General features: G+C 32.0%; 1 protein-coding gene across 2 annotated transcripts; it reads right to left on the bottom strand.

The window, feature by feature from the left end:
- Positions 1–67: 67 nt before the first annotated feature.
- LOC126761393 (myophilin) lies at positions 68–17,635 on the bottom strand. Of its 2 annotated transcripts, none has more exons than XM_050477507.1 (4): positions 17,334–17,635; positions 1,715–1,934; positions 1,205–1,326; positions 68–1,108 (listed from the first exon to the last, which is right to left on the bottom strand). In XM_050477507.1, the coding sequence occupies exons 1-4, from the start codon at positions 17,385–17,387 to the stop codon at positions 938–940; spliced, it is 567 nt and encodes a 188-aa protein (XP_050333464.1). In that variant the 5' UTR covers positions 17,388–17,635; the 3' UTR covers positions 68–937. The 2 variants fall into 2 exon arrangements, with proteins under 2 accessions (XP_050333464.1, XP_050333466.1); XM_050477509.1 differs by lacking the exon at positions 17,334–17,635 and adding an exon at positions 2,068–2,153.
- Positions 17,636–19,183: the final 1,548 nt, after the last annotated feature.

Here is a 19,183-nt window from a genome sequence, read left to right as displayed (position 1 = left end):
TAAACATTAAATCAATATTCCACAGCTATACTTACCGGATTAACATTTTTTGCTTAAATTAAAAACATTTTATAGTAACTATTTGTAATAAATTTTATTTCAACATGAATTAACAGTTCAAATCAGTATACTAATACGTATCACTGTGTGTGTGTGTGTGTTATTGTATATGATTCATAAATACTTTCTAATTTATGTTTAACGGTAATTATATGGGAGAAGACACTTTCGTTACAGTATTTTTTACAGGTGGTTATTATCTTGCGATTTACACTTTAAAGGCATACAATTTTTCCAAAAGTTCTTATTGTAAATAATTTATTATTATTTTTTCGAAAAATATATTTATCTTTTTTTATGCATTAGTGTAAAATGTTTGCAGAGAGAGAGTTTCTTTTGTTGTACATACATATATGTATGTAGGAGAATAAATATGTTCAATATAAATGCTTAATGGCACGAACGAGGCAATTATTGTATATGTTACGTAAATATATACATACACAAACGCGCCTCTGGTACAATGTATTATTTTCCCGTTTTATGTTGTATTTGTAAGTGCCGATTTAGTACAAATCAGAAAAAAGTGTATTATTAAATATAAGTATAGTGTTTAAAGTTACAAAATCAAATGTTTTTGTTTATAAAAAAGTTTACAATTCTTTGTTGTTTACGATAGAGCTTAAAATATGTTCAATATAAGTTTATAAAGTTAAAAAATACATGGAATGCAAAATTTTGAATACATTTGTTGTTTTTGGGGTTTTGCGTCTTTTTTAATATAATTTTGGACACTTATGGAATGCTTAAATATTAAAATGCCGCTAAATATATAACGCTGCGTGCAACCACATCCGTCCATGTAAGTACCAATAGAATTGGTTTAACCGGCCGCACGCGCATACCCGCTATACTATTTGCTAATAGCTAATAGCATTTACATGTGCCGAGTGTTGCCGAAATTGATGCCCGACTGATTGGCACCCTTGTTTGAGCCGTACTGCAGTGAGATGACATTTTGACCGGCACGCAATTGTTCTTCGGAGAAGTTGCGCACATTCTTATCGGCTTCTTTGGGACCAATTGATGGCTTGCCGTAGTTGTGTGCCTGTACAAAATGAAAATTTACAAGCGTTTTTTTATTATGCAATTTTGATAAAAGTTTATGATTAGATTGAATGTGAATTCAATATGGTTTTATTACCTTGCGGCCTAAGGATTGCAGGCATATGACTACAGAGTTCAAGTTTTGTCGTTCCCAAAGATCAACACTCTGGAAGGTCTCCTGTGTGGGTACGCCAAAGTTTTTAGCACAGGCCAGGAAAGCTAAAAGAAGATAATACAATGGAATAGATAAAAGGTACTTAACAACAATAGATAATATACATATGTATATACATAAATAGCGTTGGCTTCAGATTGTATGTTGTTTATCAATATTATGTGAAAAAATTATTATTCTTGAAGTATGAATTTAAAGTAAATTAAATTAAAATTAAGAAAAACTTTAATATATTTTAGGTTTAACTCTTTCGACTGTTAGAATTCAATATCCGTAAATTTTTATAATATATTCTTATTAATTTGTGTGAACATTAAATTTATATGAAATCAGCGGTCGCATAACTGGTTGGCAAATGGCTTTCACTGAATAACTAGTCACATATACATATGTACAATAGCAACACTAATAAAATTAATTTTTATCACTCACCGGAAATATTCTCCATGCACTTGAAGGCCATTTTGCTTTCGTTGACTTTCTTGATTGAGCCCGGTTGCAATGCGTTGGCCAATTTGCACAATAAAACACCATCCTTCAGCACTTCGAAGAAGTTATCCATATCACCGGCTGTGTTGATTGGTTCGCCAGTAACAATCTTGATCCATTCCAGACATTCTTGAGCCAACTCTTCGCTGTATTTTGAGTTAATCTGAAAAGTGTTTCAAACAGTTAGTGTTGATATGAGTTAAATATGTACACGTATATGTTTAACGCTAATTGTACAAATTGAAAATTAAAAAATTTATCTTTTAATTGGATCTCAAGTGAAATCACGATCTAACCTTATTTTGATACATTTTTTGCTAATTAAATGTTAAAAACGATCCTATGAATTCGATGTGCAGATCACTTGTGAAGCAAGAAAATTACTAGTATATGCACTTAAGTACAATAGTTTAAAGGAATTTTCGTAATTAATTGGTGTACAAAAATGGCAAGTACCGAGAATCTGTTCGCTGCTTTTTCTGGTATCATTATCATTGGAAATTGCGCTTATCAATGTGATAAGATTGGCGATTGTCGCTGTATTTTCGCTAACATTGTGCATAGCACTTATTGGAGCACACCCAAAGGTAGTGCATACACATCTGCATATAGTATCTAAGTATTTTTATTACCCTTTAACTATACCCTACAATCAGTACCTACTCTCTGTTGTGTATATTATATATTTAGATTCGATTGATCGAAATCTTTTCTTCTGCCTAAAATGAATCACAACTGCTCCAAATAGGTTGTAAGTTTACATATATGAATATCTATGTAGATATGTATGTATATTAGTATGCCGGCTAAATATGGTGTCGGCTTAGCCAATTATGCTTTTTCATACTTTGCGAACTCTAGCATTTCTCTTCATTTTTGTTTTTCACCAAAATCATTTGTGTCGACTACACCTTTTTCGGCAGTCCGTATTGGAATAAGCACACACAGAGGTATAATTGTATATATTTTCAGAAAAAGCGAGTCCGTATATGGTAAACGACCGCAACATAATTCAAGCTTGTAAAACATGCTGACATTGCAAGTAGCGTAACATATATAGTGGTGGACTTGAACAGTCATGTGTATGCATGTACATATGTATCCATAGAAGCCAATGAAAAATTCAAATAGACCATCTACTCAACTAAAATCAATTCGATTGAGACAAAATCGATTATTTGGTTTGACTACATATAAATTAATTTGTTCAGCACTTTGAGAAATTGCTTTTGACGATTGAGAACAAAGGCGGTAGGCGACAAACCATTTTTATAGGCCAATTTACAACAATTTACGCATACATAAGGCTTTCACATCAATAATAATGTTAATTATATCCAACAAAGTGCATACATTTTTTCTAAATGTTGCTGAAAGGAGGTTAGATGGCTTTTATAAAAGAAATCTCAAGAAACTTTAAACGGGATACAAATAGGCCAAAACTGTGGTTCGATCTCAGCTCTTCACCAACGAAAAAGTGCTTTCCTGTAGAAAGGCGCCCCTTGATACACAATGAAAAAGTTCCGAGCATACAAATATCTGCAGTGAAGAGCTTCTCATAAAATATATTAGCCATTCAGCGGCCGCTTAAAACATGTAGGAACTTCGTTTTTTTCGAATAAAGACATTAAAATAAAAGAAGGCAGAAGCTCGGCCAAATAAATAGCGACTTCACAACATTTAAGGGAAATACGTTTGTTGTTGTTAGCTTTGGAGAATATTTTATTTTAACATTTGAGAACTTTTGTATCGTAAATGTTCTATAAATAATAAAAATGTAAAATTCGGCTGCATCGAAGCTATAATACCCTTCGCAAATGCATTTATTATCGCATAAAAGGGTAGAAAAGGATCTTTATCTTGAAATTAATCGGCCAGTTCGTACGGCATGGCTTACTAGACTCAGCTCGTCCTACTGATCATTTGTATAAATAATTCCTAAGGCCACTGACATTTCCTACTGGGCGTTGCAAACTTCGTGGCAAACTTATTATACCCTGTTCAGGGTATAAAAATTAACAATAACAGGTTCTCATTACCGATACTTAAAACAAACCACTCAAACATTTCCCGATCACGTCAGTCAGACACATCCAGCCATGAGCTTTATTAGGGCGAATGATCTCATTGTTAAAAACAAAAACTCGTACATGCAGTTAATTTGAGTAAGCGTTATCGCTAATTGTAAGAAAACAAAAACAAGAATACTTATTAAATGGAACAGTACGGCGCTTGATTCAGTTACCTATTTTAAAATATTACATACATAGTTGTATGTAAATATGTATTGGAATGTATGTATATGAAGGGTGTGCGCGTAAATATGCTGGCTTTGTTGTTTCTAGGTGAGTCTGTTTTCCGTAGGTTATCAATACACGTAAATAACGAAACATGTTTTTAATCAGCATTTCATATCTGAACGAGGTTACTGACTAAACGACAGAGATTTATTACCAAAAGATAATAAAAAGCGAAAAGAAAGTGTACTCTCGACTACGGAGACAATGGCTCAAGTTACTAGATTTATTATCAATGCCGAAACTATTCGTGAATTTACTATGTATGCGTAACACAGCACTGTGCATTGAAATAGAATCACTGTTATCAAAAACCATAAACAAGTTTTCATTAGATATAATTTTCACAAGGCTACTTTAAGAGAGACCATCATTCGCATTAATTACAAAATTTTTAGATTAGAATTTAAAACAATTTATTATATACAAATATTATATCGTTAAACTTAAATACTTTAAATTATAATATACTATATATAATTTATAGATCACATTTATATTGCAAAAGGTTGTCTGCTTGTTCTCTAGTGTTCCGCGCTCAATCTTCACATTTAGGTGCTCGGGAAGAGTTCTAAGTGGCTAAAGAGATAATGCGTTTCCTTTGGGGCTGCCATAAACCGATAATTTTGCTTACTTATTTGACGATCATGTTTCGCGCGATTGACTACCGATATACTTGATAGTTTGTCCTTCCAGTTCTGGAATATAAATTATCCAGCCGGTTCTGTAAAGTAGCGAACTCTTTTGAAAGAAATTTTCTTCTGGTGATATTGATTTTAGATAAGATACCAAAAAATATTAAAGATTTAAATCATGAAGCTTCTGCTTTGTTGAATATCCACAAGACACACCGGAAGATCGAGCTCGGCTAAATAGTAATTTAAAAATATATTATATTTAGCATTTTAACAATTATGCAATCAAAAACAACAAAGTCATAAGCGTGTCAATAAACAAAAAAATTATATAGCAAAATAAAAGAAAGCCAGGTTTCAAATTCGCCAGTGCAAAAAAAAAAGCAACGCGAAGAGTTTGGAAAAAAACACTCTATTATTACTCAACGATTTTTGCCTAAGCCTGAGTTGAGCTTTAGAATTTGCTTCTGCATAATTAATGGCGACAAGGAAAGATGATTAGTGCCCGAGCCAAGCTCGGAATGTGCAAGTTCAAGTAGGAGCGGTAAATATGAAACCATATACACATACATATAAACTTTTTAAATATGTGTAAGTATGAGTAAAACAGGCAGTGGAAATTGCGTGAATGGAATCACTTTAGCGAATGTCGATGTACGACAATAACTTTTGTCTCTGATTGACATACTACAATTAATGTTTCAAACGGCAAAATATACATATGTACATACATATGTATATAACATTACCAAACACACAGAATATTTTATTCACACACTAATAGTATGTGTGGCTTTCATGTCAGTATCGGGGCGCAAAACTGCCTGACTGTCTGTCTGTCTTTTCACTGTCTGTTGGTGGGTACAATATACATATACTCGATGACCACAATAACTGACGCCTTTGGCTGACAGTTTTATAATAAATTTTAATTTATTTATGCAGCAAAAAATTACTTGTCTTTTCCTTGCTGCAAATAGTTTTCGTTATAGAGAATATGCAAATTAAGCCGTTATTTCAAAATGGTAATGAAAACAGTGTAAATTTAGTATGCTGGAAGAAATTATGCGGATGACGGTAGATGACAAACAGAAGAATTTTGGCAGTTAATAAAATGTTGAATAGAAATTCAATTGGCATATGAATCATGCTTATTTATATCTATGTATGTACATACATATATACTCTATGTATGTGTGTATGTATGAATGCCAAAAATATAATGTTTGTACAATATAACAAATAAGCAATTTATAAATGGCAACTACAACAAAAACGTTAAATTAATGAGGTCACAGTGCTGTTATTACAAACATTGTTATTCCCTGCATGTGTGTGTGTACTGAGGTTCGTATAAAAATTGAAATAAATAAAAACGATTACGCAAGTTTCGCCTCACTCGCTAAATTATGACAACTTTTATACATATGAGCGTTGATAAACACCATATAAGTATGTATGTTATATTAATGTATGTATGTGGATGTATATTTGGAATACATGTTTTTCTGGAATTAGTATATTTACATACAATTATAGATATGTATGTATATTCCATCTGATCAAAAATGACCCGGACTGACAACCATTGGAAAAATAACACTTCAGCAAACTCGTTAAATTTTTTAATGCTGTAGTTTGGATCAAATTTAATCAGATGATATATTGTTTTAATAATTTTTTTCTGAACACTTGAATAATAAAATATTGTTTTTTTCAAATTCAAGATTATGTTTTTTTAATTATCAAAATAATAAAAACTAATACATAAAATGTATTCGCAAATATTTTTATTCCTTATCAAGCTATTAATGTTGAAATATTCTTTCCCACATTTGAGGGACAACATTTCAAGGAAAACTTAAAGCTTAAGTTGCGGTTAAGAATTACATAATTTACTTGCATAATCAAATATATTATATACATACATACATATATGTGTATACATATGTATGTATGTATGTACCATATATCAGCAACGGTCATTGAGGTTCCAACCAAAGATTTACACAATATACAAGTATGTAGCTTTTTTAATCGCGTTGAGACTTTTATTTATAAAATAAGAGGTGAAAAAATTAATTTAGCAATTTTAAATCAAAACATTTATTTATTAATCAAAATTATAAAGCTATTTTGCTCACCAGAAAGCAATTATTACTTTTTGTGTATTTTTATGTTAAATAATTAATTTTTTGAAAAACGATCTATAATTAGTAGTAACGAGATTCGATGATCAAAATCAAGTGCTTGTATGATTTTTTTACTTAACAAGTTTTCTACGAAATTTGGCACTTGAGGTAACTCTACAACTTTTAACAAATTATTCAGGTCGGACAACTATTGCTTATATGGTACATACATAGCTGGCAAACAAACTGCACGACCAGTATAAAGATCTCTTTTATATATTTTCATGCTATAAAAAATGCACTTATGAAGAGTATTAAAGCTTCAATGCAGCTTAAGTTAACGTTTTTTCTCTTCAGCTTCGAAAAATAGTTCTATAACCTTCAAACAATTGTTCCTAATAAGTTTTAATAGTATAAAGAAAGTCTGCGCCGCTGAATAGACCTTTTCAACGTTTATTTTTTTATAACCAAATATTTGGTAATCTTTGCGCTTTTGGAAGAAAATGTAAGAGCCTAAGCTGTAAGTTTGTCATTAAACAAAAAAGTAATAGAAAGTCAGAGCCGTCAAAAATCAGTATTTAATAAAGTACGTTGGTCACCCTTTTGTTAAATATGTAAATATTCACCCAAATTTAACCACACAATTCTGTTGTAAATCAACAGGTAGCCCAAATTTATCAGTCATTGACTGCCAGACACCCAACATATGTAGATATGTACATGCATACACATACATAGATATGCGTCAAATCAGTACTTTTGAGTCAATAGAGCGCTTGTTGGCCACTTGCCAAAGATGGAGTGGCGACTGCCCCAATCAAACTAATACCGCTATATGATTCGAAACACAAAAACATGTCTGCTCAGTCTTCAATTGAGACCTTGTCATACGTTTTGGAAGAAGGAAATGCAATAGTAACACGCGTTAGCGACTAATAAACGCACGCAGCCAATTAAAGCCGTTGGGCTGAGTAGAACTTTTATGTGAATGAAAGTGGTATGCCCACAAATGAAGGAAGCACACGCTAGCAGAATGTTTGAAAGTGGAATGCGGCATGTAACATTATAGCAACATTCATTCATACATACATACACACATACATAGTACATACTTTGTACACATGTGTGTTTCTGCAGCAAAGGCAAATGCAGGCATATATAGAATGTTTTGAGCGTGAAAACAGACAATCAAAGTCGGCTTACAAATTAAATAGATAAACAAAAGAAGTGTGCTTTCGAAGTGGAAAATAACCGCGCCACACTTCAATCATACAAACATATTTTCCAAACAAGCATGTTTTTACATATATATGTATGTATATGTATATGTACATAAAATATATATAATTATGTGCGCACATAGACCCTCACTGGTGTCGGAGACCGGCCTAATTAAGTGCCTACGAGTAGTGTTGAGCACTCGTGCCTACGGTCGTACACCTCGTAGCGGAATCTAACGACAATGGCAACATTTGTCAGTGGGTGTTGGCGATATACATAAGTACGTCACTTTTAATTTATATGCGCGGACTTTATATATGTCATAAAATGGGCATGAGGTGCACAGAAATGTGGTGGTAGAAAATTAGACGATACTGCTCATTTCGGGATTATTACTTAACTGGTGGAAAATGGACGCCGATTGCAATAATTCTGACTATGTATTTTATAAAGAATTATTTAATTTTCCAACAAGATTGATTTGCATCTTTCGAGGGTCGAGGGAAGCTTAGAAAATACAATAAAATTTTCACGATGAAATAATGTAAAGGTGAAAGAAACATCGGTATCACGCATTCGTACAACCATAGGCACTATGTACAAGTTCCAAATGATATAATAATACTGAACATTATTGGTGATTCATTTCCAAACTTCGAGGAAACGCACAAAACATATAATGAATACATGCAGTGTGGTCAAATGTGTCGTAAACCTACATATGGAAGTAAATATTAAGTGTTTTATTCAATACCTGTGCTTTGGCTTCAAACAAGTTGGGAAAGTGACACACAAATAGACGCTCATTTAAAGCACAAAAGACAAACGGTTATGTAGATAGTTGTTTTTTTTAATAGAAAAACGGGTATTGTGAAGTGGATCGCCTACGTAGTAAATTTTTAGATAGTTTTTCAATTTCCCCATTTCAAGAGATAAAATTATTCGTGGATACACAAATATCCATACATACATACATATGTATATACATATATGTACGTATGTGTGTGACTCTTGAAACCGCCAGCGTCTACTGTGGAGCAGGTGAATGTGTAGCTGTAAAATAAAGACTAAAGAAATTTAGAGAGTTAGCATTTACAAATGCTAGTTAAAAATTATCTCTGGATCTGTGTATATCCAAAACGTCGTTTTCGGAAGAGATTAGAAATTATATAAAATTACTACTAGTCGAATAAAATGTATAGGCCGAATACGTAATGTCATTTGAATAATGGGTGTATATTAAACTTATATAATTGAAATCATCAATCTTAGAACTTGACAGGCACTTTTATAAATATCATGTTTTTTTGTTAAAATTCATCGAAATACACGTACATACCAACATACATATACATATATGTACATATAATACGAACCCATCTAAATCGATAACGAATAAAACAATCTATTAAACATTGAAGCCACAAAAACTAGTAAGGCATTGTAGACAGTTCGAGACTACTCGAGGAAAGCAATTTTCTCGCAAGTAAAAATTTTCAATTCCAAAATTTTGAAAAAAAAAATTAAAATTTAATTTTTAATTAAAAAATTTGTATTAAAAAAATCGCATGCTTGAAGACACAACCTCTAAACATAGTTCCTCAAATAATATAACCGCATTATTCAGACTGCTGCAACTTGTCTGTTAGTTATATGGGGTCTAGGTCGAGTTTTCACCCGATTTTATTTATTGTAAGCAAAAATATTCACGGTTATAAGAAAACCATGCTCTCTAAATTTTGTTAAAATAATTCACATATTGGCTGATATATGCGGTATAAAGTCAACCGGAAGATGGAAAATTTTTATATTAGGGTATGTATATTGAAGCTAAGTTAAATTCGGTCAATATTTCCCGACCCAATTTAACTTATTTATAGCACACAGGTCAGGAAAGGGTCTCTCTCTGAAATACATATGTACATGTACTTATTTTTATATGCATGTGCAAAGTTAATTAAACTAAAGAGCAATAAATAATTAGTACCTTGACAGCCTGGTCACTTTCATTACCATAAAAGCTAGTAAATATACATTTTTATTATTGTTTAAGCAACTGTAAAAAAAAATTAAAATGTCAGCACAATTACGTTAATGCCTCATTTTAAAGCCATACATGTACTGGATACTTGTCAGAAATAAAACCAAACACGCCTCGTATGGGCAAGTGCAAACATAGCAGCCAGTAAGTACATACATAAATGAACATATTCTAAAAATGACTCATCTTCAAAGTAGTAAATAGCTCCATCATATAGTTCATACATATGTATATTATTCGCACATAGATTACAGATTTTGCTTTGTTGAGGGGTGGCGTTTGTTTATAAGCCGCTGTATATATATATACATACATACATATGTTTGTACACACGTACATGTCTGCTCATTCATATACACACAAGTGCTTTGTAAGCACAAATATCAAATTTGTTTTCACATATTTTTCCATTTCCAGCATTTAGCATTCTAGCCGAGTTTTTGCGGCCGTTTGATGTATTTTGTGTGAAATCATGGTCAAGGCGAGACTGATTGCTGTAAAAAGTTTTCACGTACTCACTTAGATATGCAATGTTTGTAAGCATACAATGTGTTGCAATGTAAACAGTAACAGCCTATGAATGGGTAGAAAACCAACCTTGAGTTCAGAGTGACTTTGAAAGATGTCTACATCTCCCGTTTTTGTGGGGTAAATATATTTTTTAGATATCACAATTTTATAAAACGGTTTCACAAAAACAAAAAGAGGAGAAAGCAATAATTTATAAAGAGTTTGAGCCGTACCGAGCCTTATTAGTTTCTTAGAGAGTAGTTTCATCCGAGAGATTATAATAAATATTTGACCAGCCTGCTAACTTGGATTAGAATGCAAATTGTGTTTGAGGCCCACGTTGTGTTAACCGTGTACTAAATTTCATTTAGATGCATACTGCAACATTATATGCATTCAAAAAAAATAATTGATTTCGCATTTGAATTAAGTTTTATATTTATTTTCTAATATCCAAAATCTTAATTGAAAATTACTTAATAATTTGTTATCCCTGGATAAAAATTTATCGAAAACCGAGTTGAAAATAAAATCGCAAAATTGTGTGTTAAAAATCGGTTTAAAAATTAAAAAATTTTAATTTTATTTTTAATTCAAAATAGGTACCGAATAGATCGGTTTAAAAATTAAAAAATTTTAATTTCAAAAATTGCAATTTTATTTTTAATCCAAAATACCGGATAGAAGAAAAAATGTTAAAAGTTTATTTCCCGTTTGTGTATTTCGTTTTTACTATTTTGGTTATCTTTTGAAAAGTAATGCTATTCTTAATAAAAAATTAACGTAGTATGGCGCTCTTTGTTTACCTTTAGGTATTGAATTTCAGTTATAGATATGGAAATCCTTCTTTCTTAACCTTTTTCATTAAATCTTTTAATTGGAAAATTACTTTTTTTTTATTTGTTACCCTAATTAAAAAAAATATTTTGTGTTTTTAATTTTTTGTGTTTAAAAAATTTTAAATTTTCAGTTATTTATCCCAAACATTTTGTATTGCTATATAGATTTTCAATACCGATTTCGGTACAATTTGGAAATTTAATTTGTAATCCCAGACATTTTGGAAGTTCAAATTTCCAAAACTGGAATTAAAAATGGGGAAAATATTTTTATTTAAAAATATATAAAATTATTTGTCAAAATATTGGAAAAGAAAATTTTAACAAACAAATTTGGATTCATACATAAATAAAAAAAATATTCAAAACAACTAGCACATTTCTGGAGATATCAATTAAGAGTTTATTAATGCCTGTATGGTATATTTTTATTATATTATACTTAATAATGTTTATTTTTTTAAGCGGCGTATGTTTCCAATTTCTGTTTTGATTTTATTCCTTTTTTTTTAAGTATACCGAACATGTGTTTAATTCATGTTTTCTTACCCAGTAACAAATGTTAGAAAACGATACAGAAACACACACATAATATACATTTATAAATATGTTCATACATATGTACGTACCTAAATACGAATATGTTTTAAGAGTAGCTTACTTTGTGGGCCACAGTGCCTGCCTTCTACCAAGAATGGGAGTAAAACTCTATTTCACGCTGCTAAACAAATTAAGCGTTAATTTCGAATTATATTTAAGCTGCGTCATCTACATACATATGTACATATATAAATTTTTTGCAAACAATATACGTATGTATGTACACGTGTTTGTTTGTATGAAAACACAGGTATGGCCACCCCAACTAGACTACCAGCTAGCACATAAAAAAGTCAAAGGCTACACAATCAACAGAAGAATTAGAAAAAAAAGTTTTAATCTTTAAATAAAAACAAAAACAAAAGCAGGAATTTAAATGACCCTTGGGCACATTGCTTTGCTATTTTTCGTTGGGATAATCATCATTAACGAATACGTTTTCACGCTGCTGTGCTGATATTCCATTATAATGTGGTGTCTTGTGAATGCTGAGTGGAAATTTTTCTGCTTTATAATTGTCTCTGTGCCAAATATACACAAAATTGCAATTTAATAATAAATTATGCTCTTATATGGAAATTGTTGTTGGAAGAAAATCTATAGAATTAACTGCCGAAGCCGAAAGCCATTTTTCTACTTAACTTATTATTATAGAAATAAGCAAGTCAAACACAAGCTAAGCGCACAAAACCAATTATTATTTAGTGAAATTTCACGGCATAATCGATGGTTAACTCGCTCTCCCTTGAAATTTCTGAATATTTTAGTCTAATAAATGATGTTTTTTCGGCACATCGACAAATTCATTGGGGTTTCGAATTGACTAATTAGTTTCTTTTTCGCACAAGCATACAATACATAGAGCCAACAATTTTTTAGTCATCTGCAAGAGTAATTTGTTACTTTCGAAGAAAAAATCGTCTCCAGCTAGTGCCAACAAAGCAGGAAGTACATAGACAACAATAAGAAAACGAAACCTTTAGTCAATGTACAAATATGATAAATATCATTGTGTTGGCGTTGGAGTCGCATAAAAATTTGGTATCTAAATATCGCGAATTTATGATGATGTCATCGTTATAATGGTGATTCAGAAGTTAGCGTTTTAGTGACTACCAAACATTTGATTAACAATGAAGAATTCCGTGTTTTTACGCAAACAGATGAATGGTCACATGTGTGCACACACATGTATTGGTAAATTTGTATGGATATGGGATAAATGCAGATAAAGATACCGCCATGTGAGAAAATGTGGTCTTAGAGGGCGCATGCGCGCACACTTAATAATTATTTAGCAGCGTCTGTCAACATTAGCAATGAGGGTACGGATATACATACATAGCTCAAAAGCCAACATAAATATGTATATACAACAAATATATAGATTTCACACATGCACACAAAAATATGTATACTCATACATGTACATATGTATATGTGTGTATCTACAATAAACGGCCAAAATTTGAAATATTCACTTATTGCCTTTTTTGGCGCCGGCACTTCACTAGGTATTCAATCCCCATATAAATTGTGCTGTTTTTTACGATGTTCAAGTAACCTAGAGCCGGCTAAAATTTTGTTTGCGACACGCTAACTTTGATCCGGTTTTACGTACACTCATACATGCATAAGTGTGTGCACATATTTATTTATTTATTTATTTTCAATTGTTTGACGGTTTTTTCATCTCTTCTACGTGTTTGTCAAGTGTTGATTTTTCTGGTGAATCTGGTGATTATTAACAGTTGGTTATGCAATGCAGATCTACATTTTATTATTGTGTACACAACTTGAATGGAAGTCATATTGTCATCGCCTTTTTAAAACGCTGTATAGATATGTAGGGGTATTTATTTTCGGATTTTTGTGTCTGATATTAATACTCACACTTACCAGTATATCGGTCAGTAATGAAGGCGAGACAAGTAGGTGAAATATTGTGAAATGTTTTGATTGGTCACTTGGCTACTTACTTAACAGCTTGATTGAGCTTTATTTTTGTGTGGTCATGAGTACATAACTACTTGCATTTTTATATTAAGAAAAATTACTTTTTTGCAAAATAAGTTTTTTGAAAAAATTGCAAAATTTAAAATTTTTACGTAATTTCATTTAAATCACTTGGAAAGCCAGAAAAATGTTTACTTAGGGGCAGTGAACAAACATCAACAATTTGAAGTCTGAATTAACTGAAAATTTCAAATTTTTACTGGCCAAAAACACTCATATGTTTTTTATCAGCAGCTACATCATTTATGTATGTATACTTTTTTCTGAAGTTTTCCCCTCTTTGTGTCAATCATTAACAATTCCCCTCATAATAATTTTCAAATGTCTTTCCATTAAAATTATTATTCTCAATATTTAAGTGCAAATGGTCTCGCATGAATGCCAAAGTCATCGTAATACTCAAGCCAAATTGGATATTTCCCCTTTATTAGATTTTGTGTACATACTTGAAGTGGTTCCATTACTTCATAAATTTTCAATCTTTGCTTGCTTGAAAACCCTATGGTAGAATTGAGAAGTATTAAGCCCAGCTGTTCAGAAGCGGACATTTATGAAGTGTAAGAGTAGTGGACTTAATTTATTAATATAAAAGAAGTAAAAATAGACAGTTCTTGGGAGGGAAAGAACGTCTGTAAAGTTTCAAATCAATATCTCTAAAAGTTAGAGACTACTTTATGAATAAACTGACAGACGGACGTGACCAAATCGACTCGGCTTGTCAGGCTCAGTATTTCTATATACTTCATAGCGTCTTCAAGGCTTCCTTCTGAGTGTTACAAACTTCGTGGCAAACGTAATAAACCCTATTCAAGGTACAAAAATTAAACCGCAGTCACTTTAAATTTCTAAAGTACGAAAGTCAATATCCAAGATTAATTACATTTGTATGTACATATATGGGATCCAAGTCGACTAGTATCATACCGAAAAGGGCTAGTGTTGCGGCAATTCATTTCTCAGAATGGTTATCATTTGTACATTTGCAATTACGTATGTATGTATGTGTTCCCTCTCGTATTCATATTTTGTACTTTGAAAAGTAAATTGTTGATAAAAATTAAATAACAAACACGTAACAGCCGAGTGTAAATTCCATCACCCAGCTCAGCGTGGAGCAGACAGTGGAGGCAGCTGACCAGGCATTCAACGAAACAAGCGGAGAGAGATAGGAAGGGCACGAATACAAATATGACTGCACACATATGTACATACATATATGTATATATGATCTCAATGATCGTCAGTGTTGTTTTGCCGATACCATACTTTCCCGTCCATGCCGTACTGAACTTAAATTTGTGTACATATGTACATATGTATATTGCTTGTGTAAATAGAACACACTTCCATACGTATACACATTCATACGTACATATGTACATATGTATATACTCCGTACGGGTATTAAATTTTCGTCCAAAGGGTGTACACGCTTGGAGTGGAGTGAAAGAAAGAATTACTGCCATAAAAGTGCTTGTGTGGACAAACAGAACTAAGCACACAAATGCAAATGCATTTAACACATATACAAGTATATTTACATATGTATATACAAATCATGTCTTTTACATACTACAGGTATTTATTTGCAAGCTTAGCTTTCGCTAACTTGTATTCTAGACGTTGCAAAGCGACCGCCATGACGTGTAAGGTGAGCAAAGTACTCTATGTGGAATTATTTTCAACTGTTTTGTTTGGCTTTGCTTGCCCAATTCGTTGTTGCCATATATAACTGTCTTTCCGTGGCTATAGTAAAAATTAAAATGTTATTGAAATGGAAATGAAAACTTAACGTTGGAAATTTAAAAATTTTCATATTGGCAGAAAGTCTAAATATTTAATTATCATATTTTGTAGCATGCCAGAACTTTTTTTTTTGCAAATATGCACATATGTACATATGTATGTATGTATATTATCTTCAAGTGTATAAGTATGAGAGGGGACATGAGTAATACACAAAACAATGCGGTGACATCATGGAACCATTCGTAGTTTAAACAGCTGCTTCCAAAGCGCAAACGTGGTTCCCGCCACATTTGTGCCTGCTTATGTAGATATACATAAGTATTTAAAACGATATACAGAAATGTAATGCTGGGATGTAATATCTATTTCACTAAAAACGTATGCAGAGACGCACTGACAAATGCATGCTTACAACGGTAAAGCGAAGATCTCCCCAAAACGTTTCTGGCTTGGACCTTTTTTCAGCAGTCGTGCAAAAACACTAATTGAAGCATGCAATAATCAGATATGTAACTAAACTTTTGAATGGAAGACATACATATAAGATAGGAAACCAGTTCCCATATTGCAGCATACGCGGCTTCCATACATATGTATATTTAGAAAAGTGCACATGCCAGCCATGTTAGTGTTCACTTGCATATAAAACACGCGATGCTTCTAGTTATATAATACCGTTTTCACTTCATCGCTTTAGTTGGTGCAATTTAAATCGTTAGGGTGTCATTTTACCCTAATTCGTAAATGTGGATTATACGATTAAGTGCCCGCCACTTTTTAGGGCTAATCGGCGGAAGACAAGTCTACGGAAGTTTTTATATTATGTAAAAATTGAATTAAATGTTTTTTTTTTTCTGTATAAAAAAGATAAATAATTATGCTAGTAAGCGAAGTGAAATTCATTTCCTTTGAAAATGAAAATAATAATAGTAAACAAAAACAATTTACAAATAACAAGTGTACGTCCATTCATAAATTTCAAGTTAACGGTGAAAGAGCTTATAGAAAAACATTCATACCCCTCAAATTTCCTTTTTACTTTTTTTAAAGTATCTAAAATAAAAATATCCCTATAAGTTTTTGGCCACCGCCGTACTGGACGAAATATGCATATTTGTATTTAACTAAATTTGTATATGTACTCGAAGTACTTACATATACTTAAATGTAAATATAGTGAAAGGAGAAATATATCCTGCTTAATAATTCTTTGAATTTTATTTTCCAAATTATCGAGGTCTCACTGCATTTACGTACGGAAATTCTGAAGGTCGTCCAATGCATCTTCGTGTGAAGCCAAACGCATGCCATTGGCAGTCAAAGTTTGCCGCGCTTTTGCTCATAAATACATAAATATGTTTTCCTTACGATAATATATTAAAGAAGTTTTCCCTAAGCAAGCATAGAATATGTGCACATTTACGGCTTTATTTTGGTATAACAAAAATGCTGAGCTCCTTGCTACACGCTTGTTATGAACTGTAATTTGTTTGTTCCCTTCCTTAATTTTTATTGTACTTACTTTGCGTTGTGCCTCAGCAGCAAAACCGGACTTTGGTGCACGATTCGAAGACATTTTGGCTTTAAACGGGTTTTTTGTTTAAGATTACTCCTTTAGTATTTGGTAATAACGTCAGGCGCTTGAAATGAGTTCTTTAATTAGCGGTTGGAGTTTTTGTGACTATCTTTGATTTTTTGGTCACAATAGATACTACAAATAGGCGTAGATGAGTAGGTGTTGAACGGGATTTTCGGTTATTTTATGGTATCACAGAGAGCGAACAATCGCATCCACACGCAACGAATTTTAAAAATTTACTGTGACTGTAGTTGGAGCAGAATCAATCAACAACCCAATTCCCCCAACGTCCAAAAGGTTTCCAAAGGTAAAAGCTCGTGGAAAAGCTCGCTGATTGCCAGATTGCACTTAATAAAGTTATCTATTTAAAATGCCACTTTTTGTATTTATAAGCTGTTCCTAACTACATTTATTTCTTAATTTTTTGTAAATTTTTTGAAATTCATTACTAATTTGAAAATTAATTAATTTTTAAATTTTGGTACCTATATTTTAATAATATGGTAAATAGTAATCGTGGTTGCCGTATATATATATATATTCTATCATTCTTGCGTTTATGTCGGATAGTTAAGCCTTACCAATTTAATGTCAGACTTGATATACTACGAAAGTTATTGCATTTTTTTTAATTTAAATTTTGTTTTTTTTTTTTAATCTTTTCACGTGAAACTACATTAAAACATATGTGCACATGATTTTCAAAACGGTCATATTAGCGGACCGGTAGAATCGGCAGCAATCAGGCAACGCCAAATATTTTTTTGTATTCCTTTTACATTTCAACTTCCAAATATTGTTTATTTCTGAAATAATTTACGAAACTAAATTTAAATGTCTAAATCGCGCTCAGGCAGAAAATCCAGCTTTGTTTGGAATTTTTTCGATGCGGACAGCAACGAAAAGGCTCGTTGCCGAATATGTAAAAGAATTTTCTCACGCAAAGGTTGTTGCACTTCTGGTCTTATCACACATCTGAAGAAAAGGCACACGGAGGTATTTTTATTACACCTGAATAAAGGATTAGTTTGTTTAGAAGATGATGAGAACGATGAAATTAAAAAAGAGCATGATCAAAACCACCATTCAACTAAAGATAATTTAAAGAAAAAGAAACACGGCAGAGAAAATCTCGAAAAAGAAGAATCTTCAATAGATTTACAAAGTGTCACAAGTGAGCACTCATCCGACAGTACATTGGTTTTTCCAGAAGATGATGAGCCGATTAAAAAGCCCATCGAGCAATTGTGTCTTGAGGAGGATGAATACCCTATAGTAAACATTGAAAGGAAACAAGGTAGAGATAATCCCTTTCAATCTGCGTCAACGACACAACTCGCAACCGCACAGATGGAAACGTTGTTAACAAAACAACTCCAAATTCAAGCTAAATTGTATAAAGAAATTAAAGAAAAGTTAGAACAAATCAATACACATATAAAAGAATCGGAACGTATCAATCGAAAAAAGTTTCGTTTGAAAGTTGAAAAACTCCGTCTGCAAAAAGAAGAGTTCAAAAAGAAAGAGCTACATCGAAAAGAAATGCAGCGGCTCCGATTATTAGAATTGGAAATACTTAATAAGAAAAATGGCCAAGATCAGTTACATTTTAATTTGGGTTTAGTGTGAAGAATGTCTGCTAAAAGAAACACTAACCATATTAGAATTAATATTAGCTTGGAAAGAACGACTGTTTATTTTAACCTAAAGTTAATGTGTAAATATAGTTACCTTCAGTTCCAAAAATATTAAAATAAAATTTAAATTTGTTAACAAATTGGTTGTTATTAAGT

This window comes from Bactrocera neohumeralis, chromosome 6 (genome assembly GCF_024586455.1).
Source record: "Bactrocera neohumeralis isolate Rockhampton chromosome 6, APGP_CSIRO_Bneo_wtdbg2-racon-allhic-juicebox.fasta_v2, whole genome shotgun sequence".
NCBI classification, from domain to species: domain Eukaryota; kingdom Metazoa; phylum Arthropoda; class Insecta; order Diptera; family Tephritidae; genus Bactrocera; species Bactrocera neohumeralis.
This window is presented reverse-complemented; position numbering and strand designations above follow the sequence as displayed.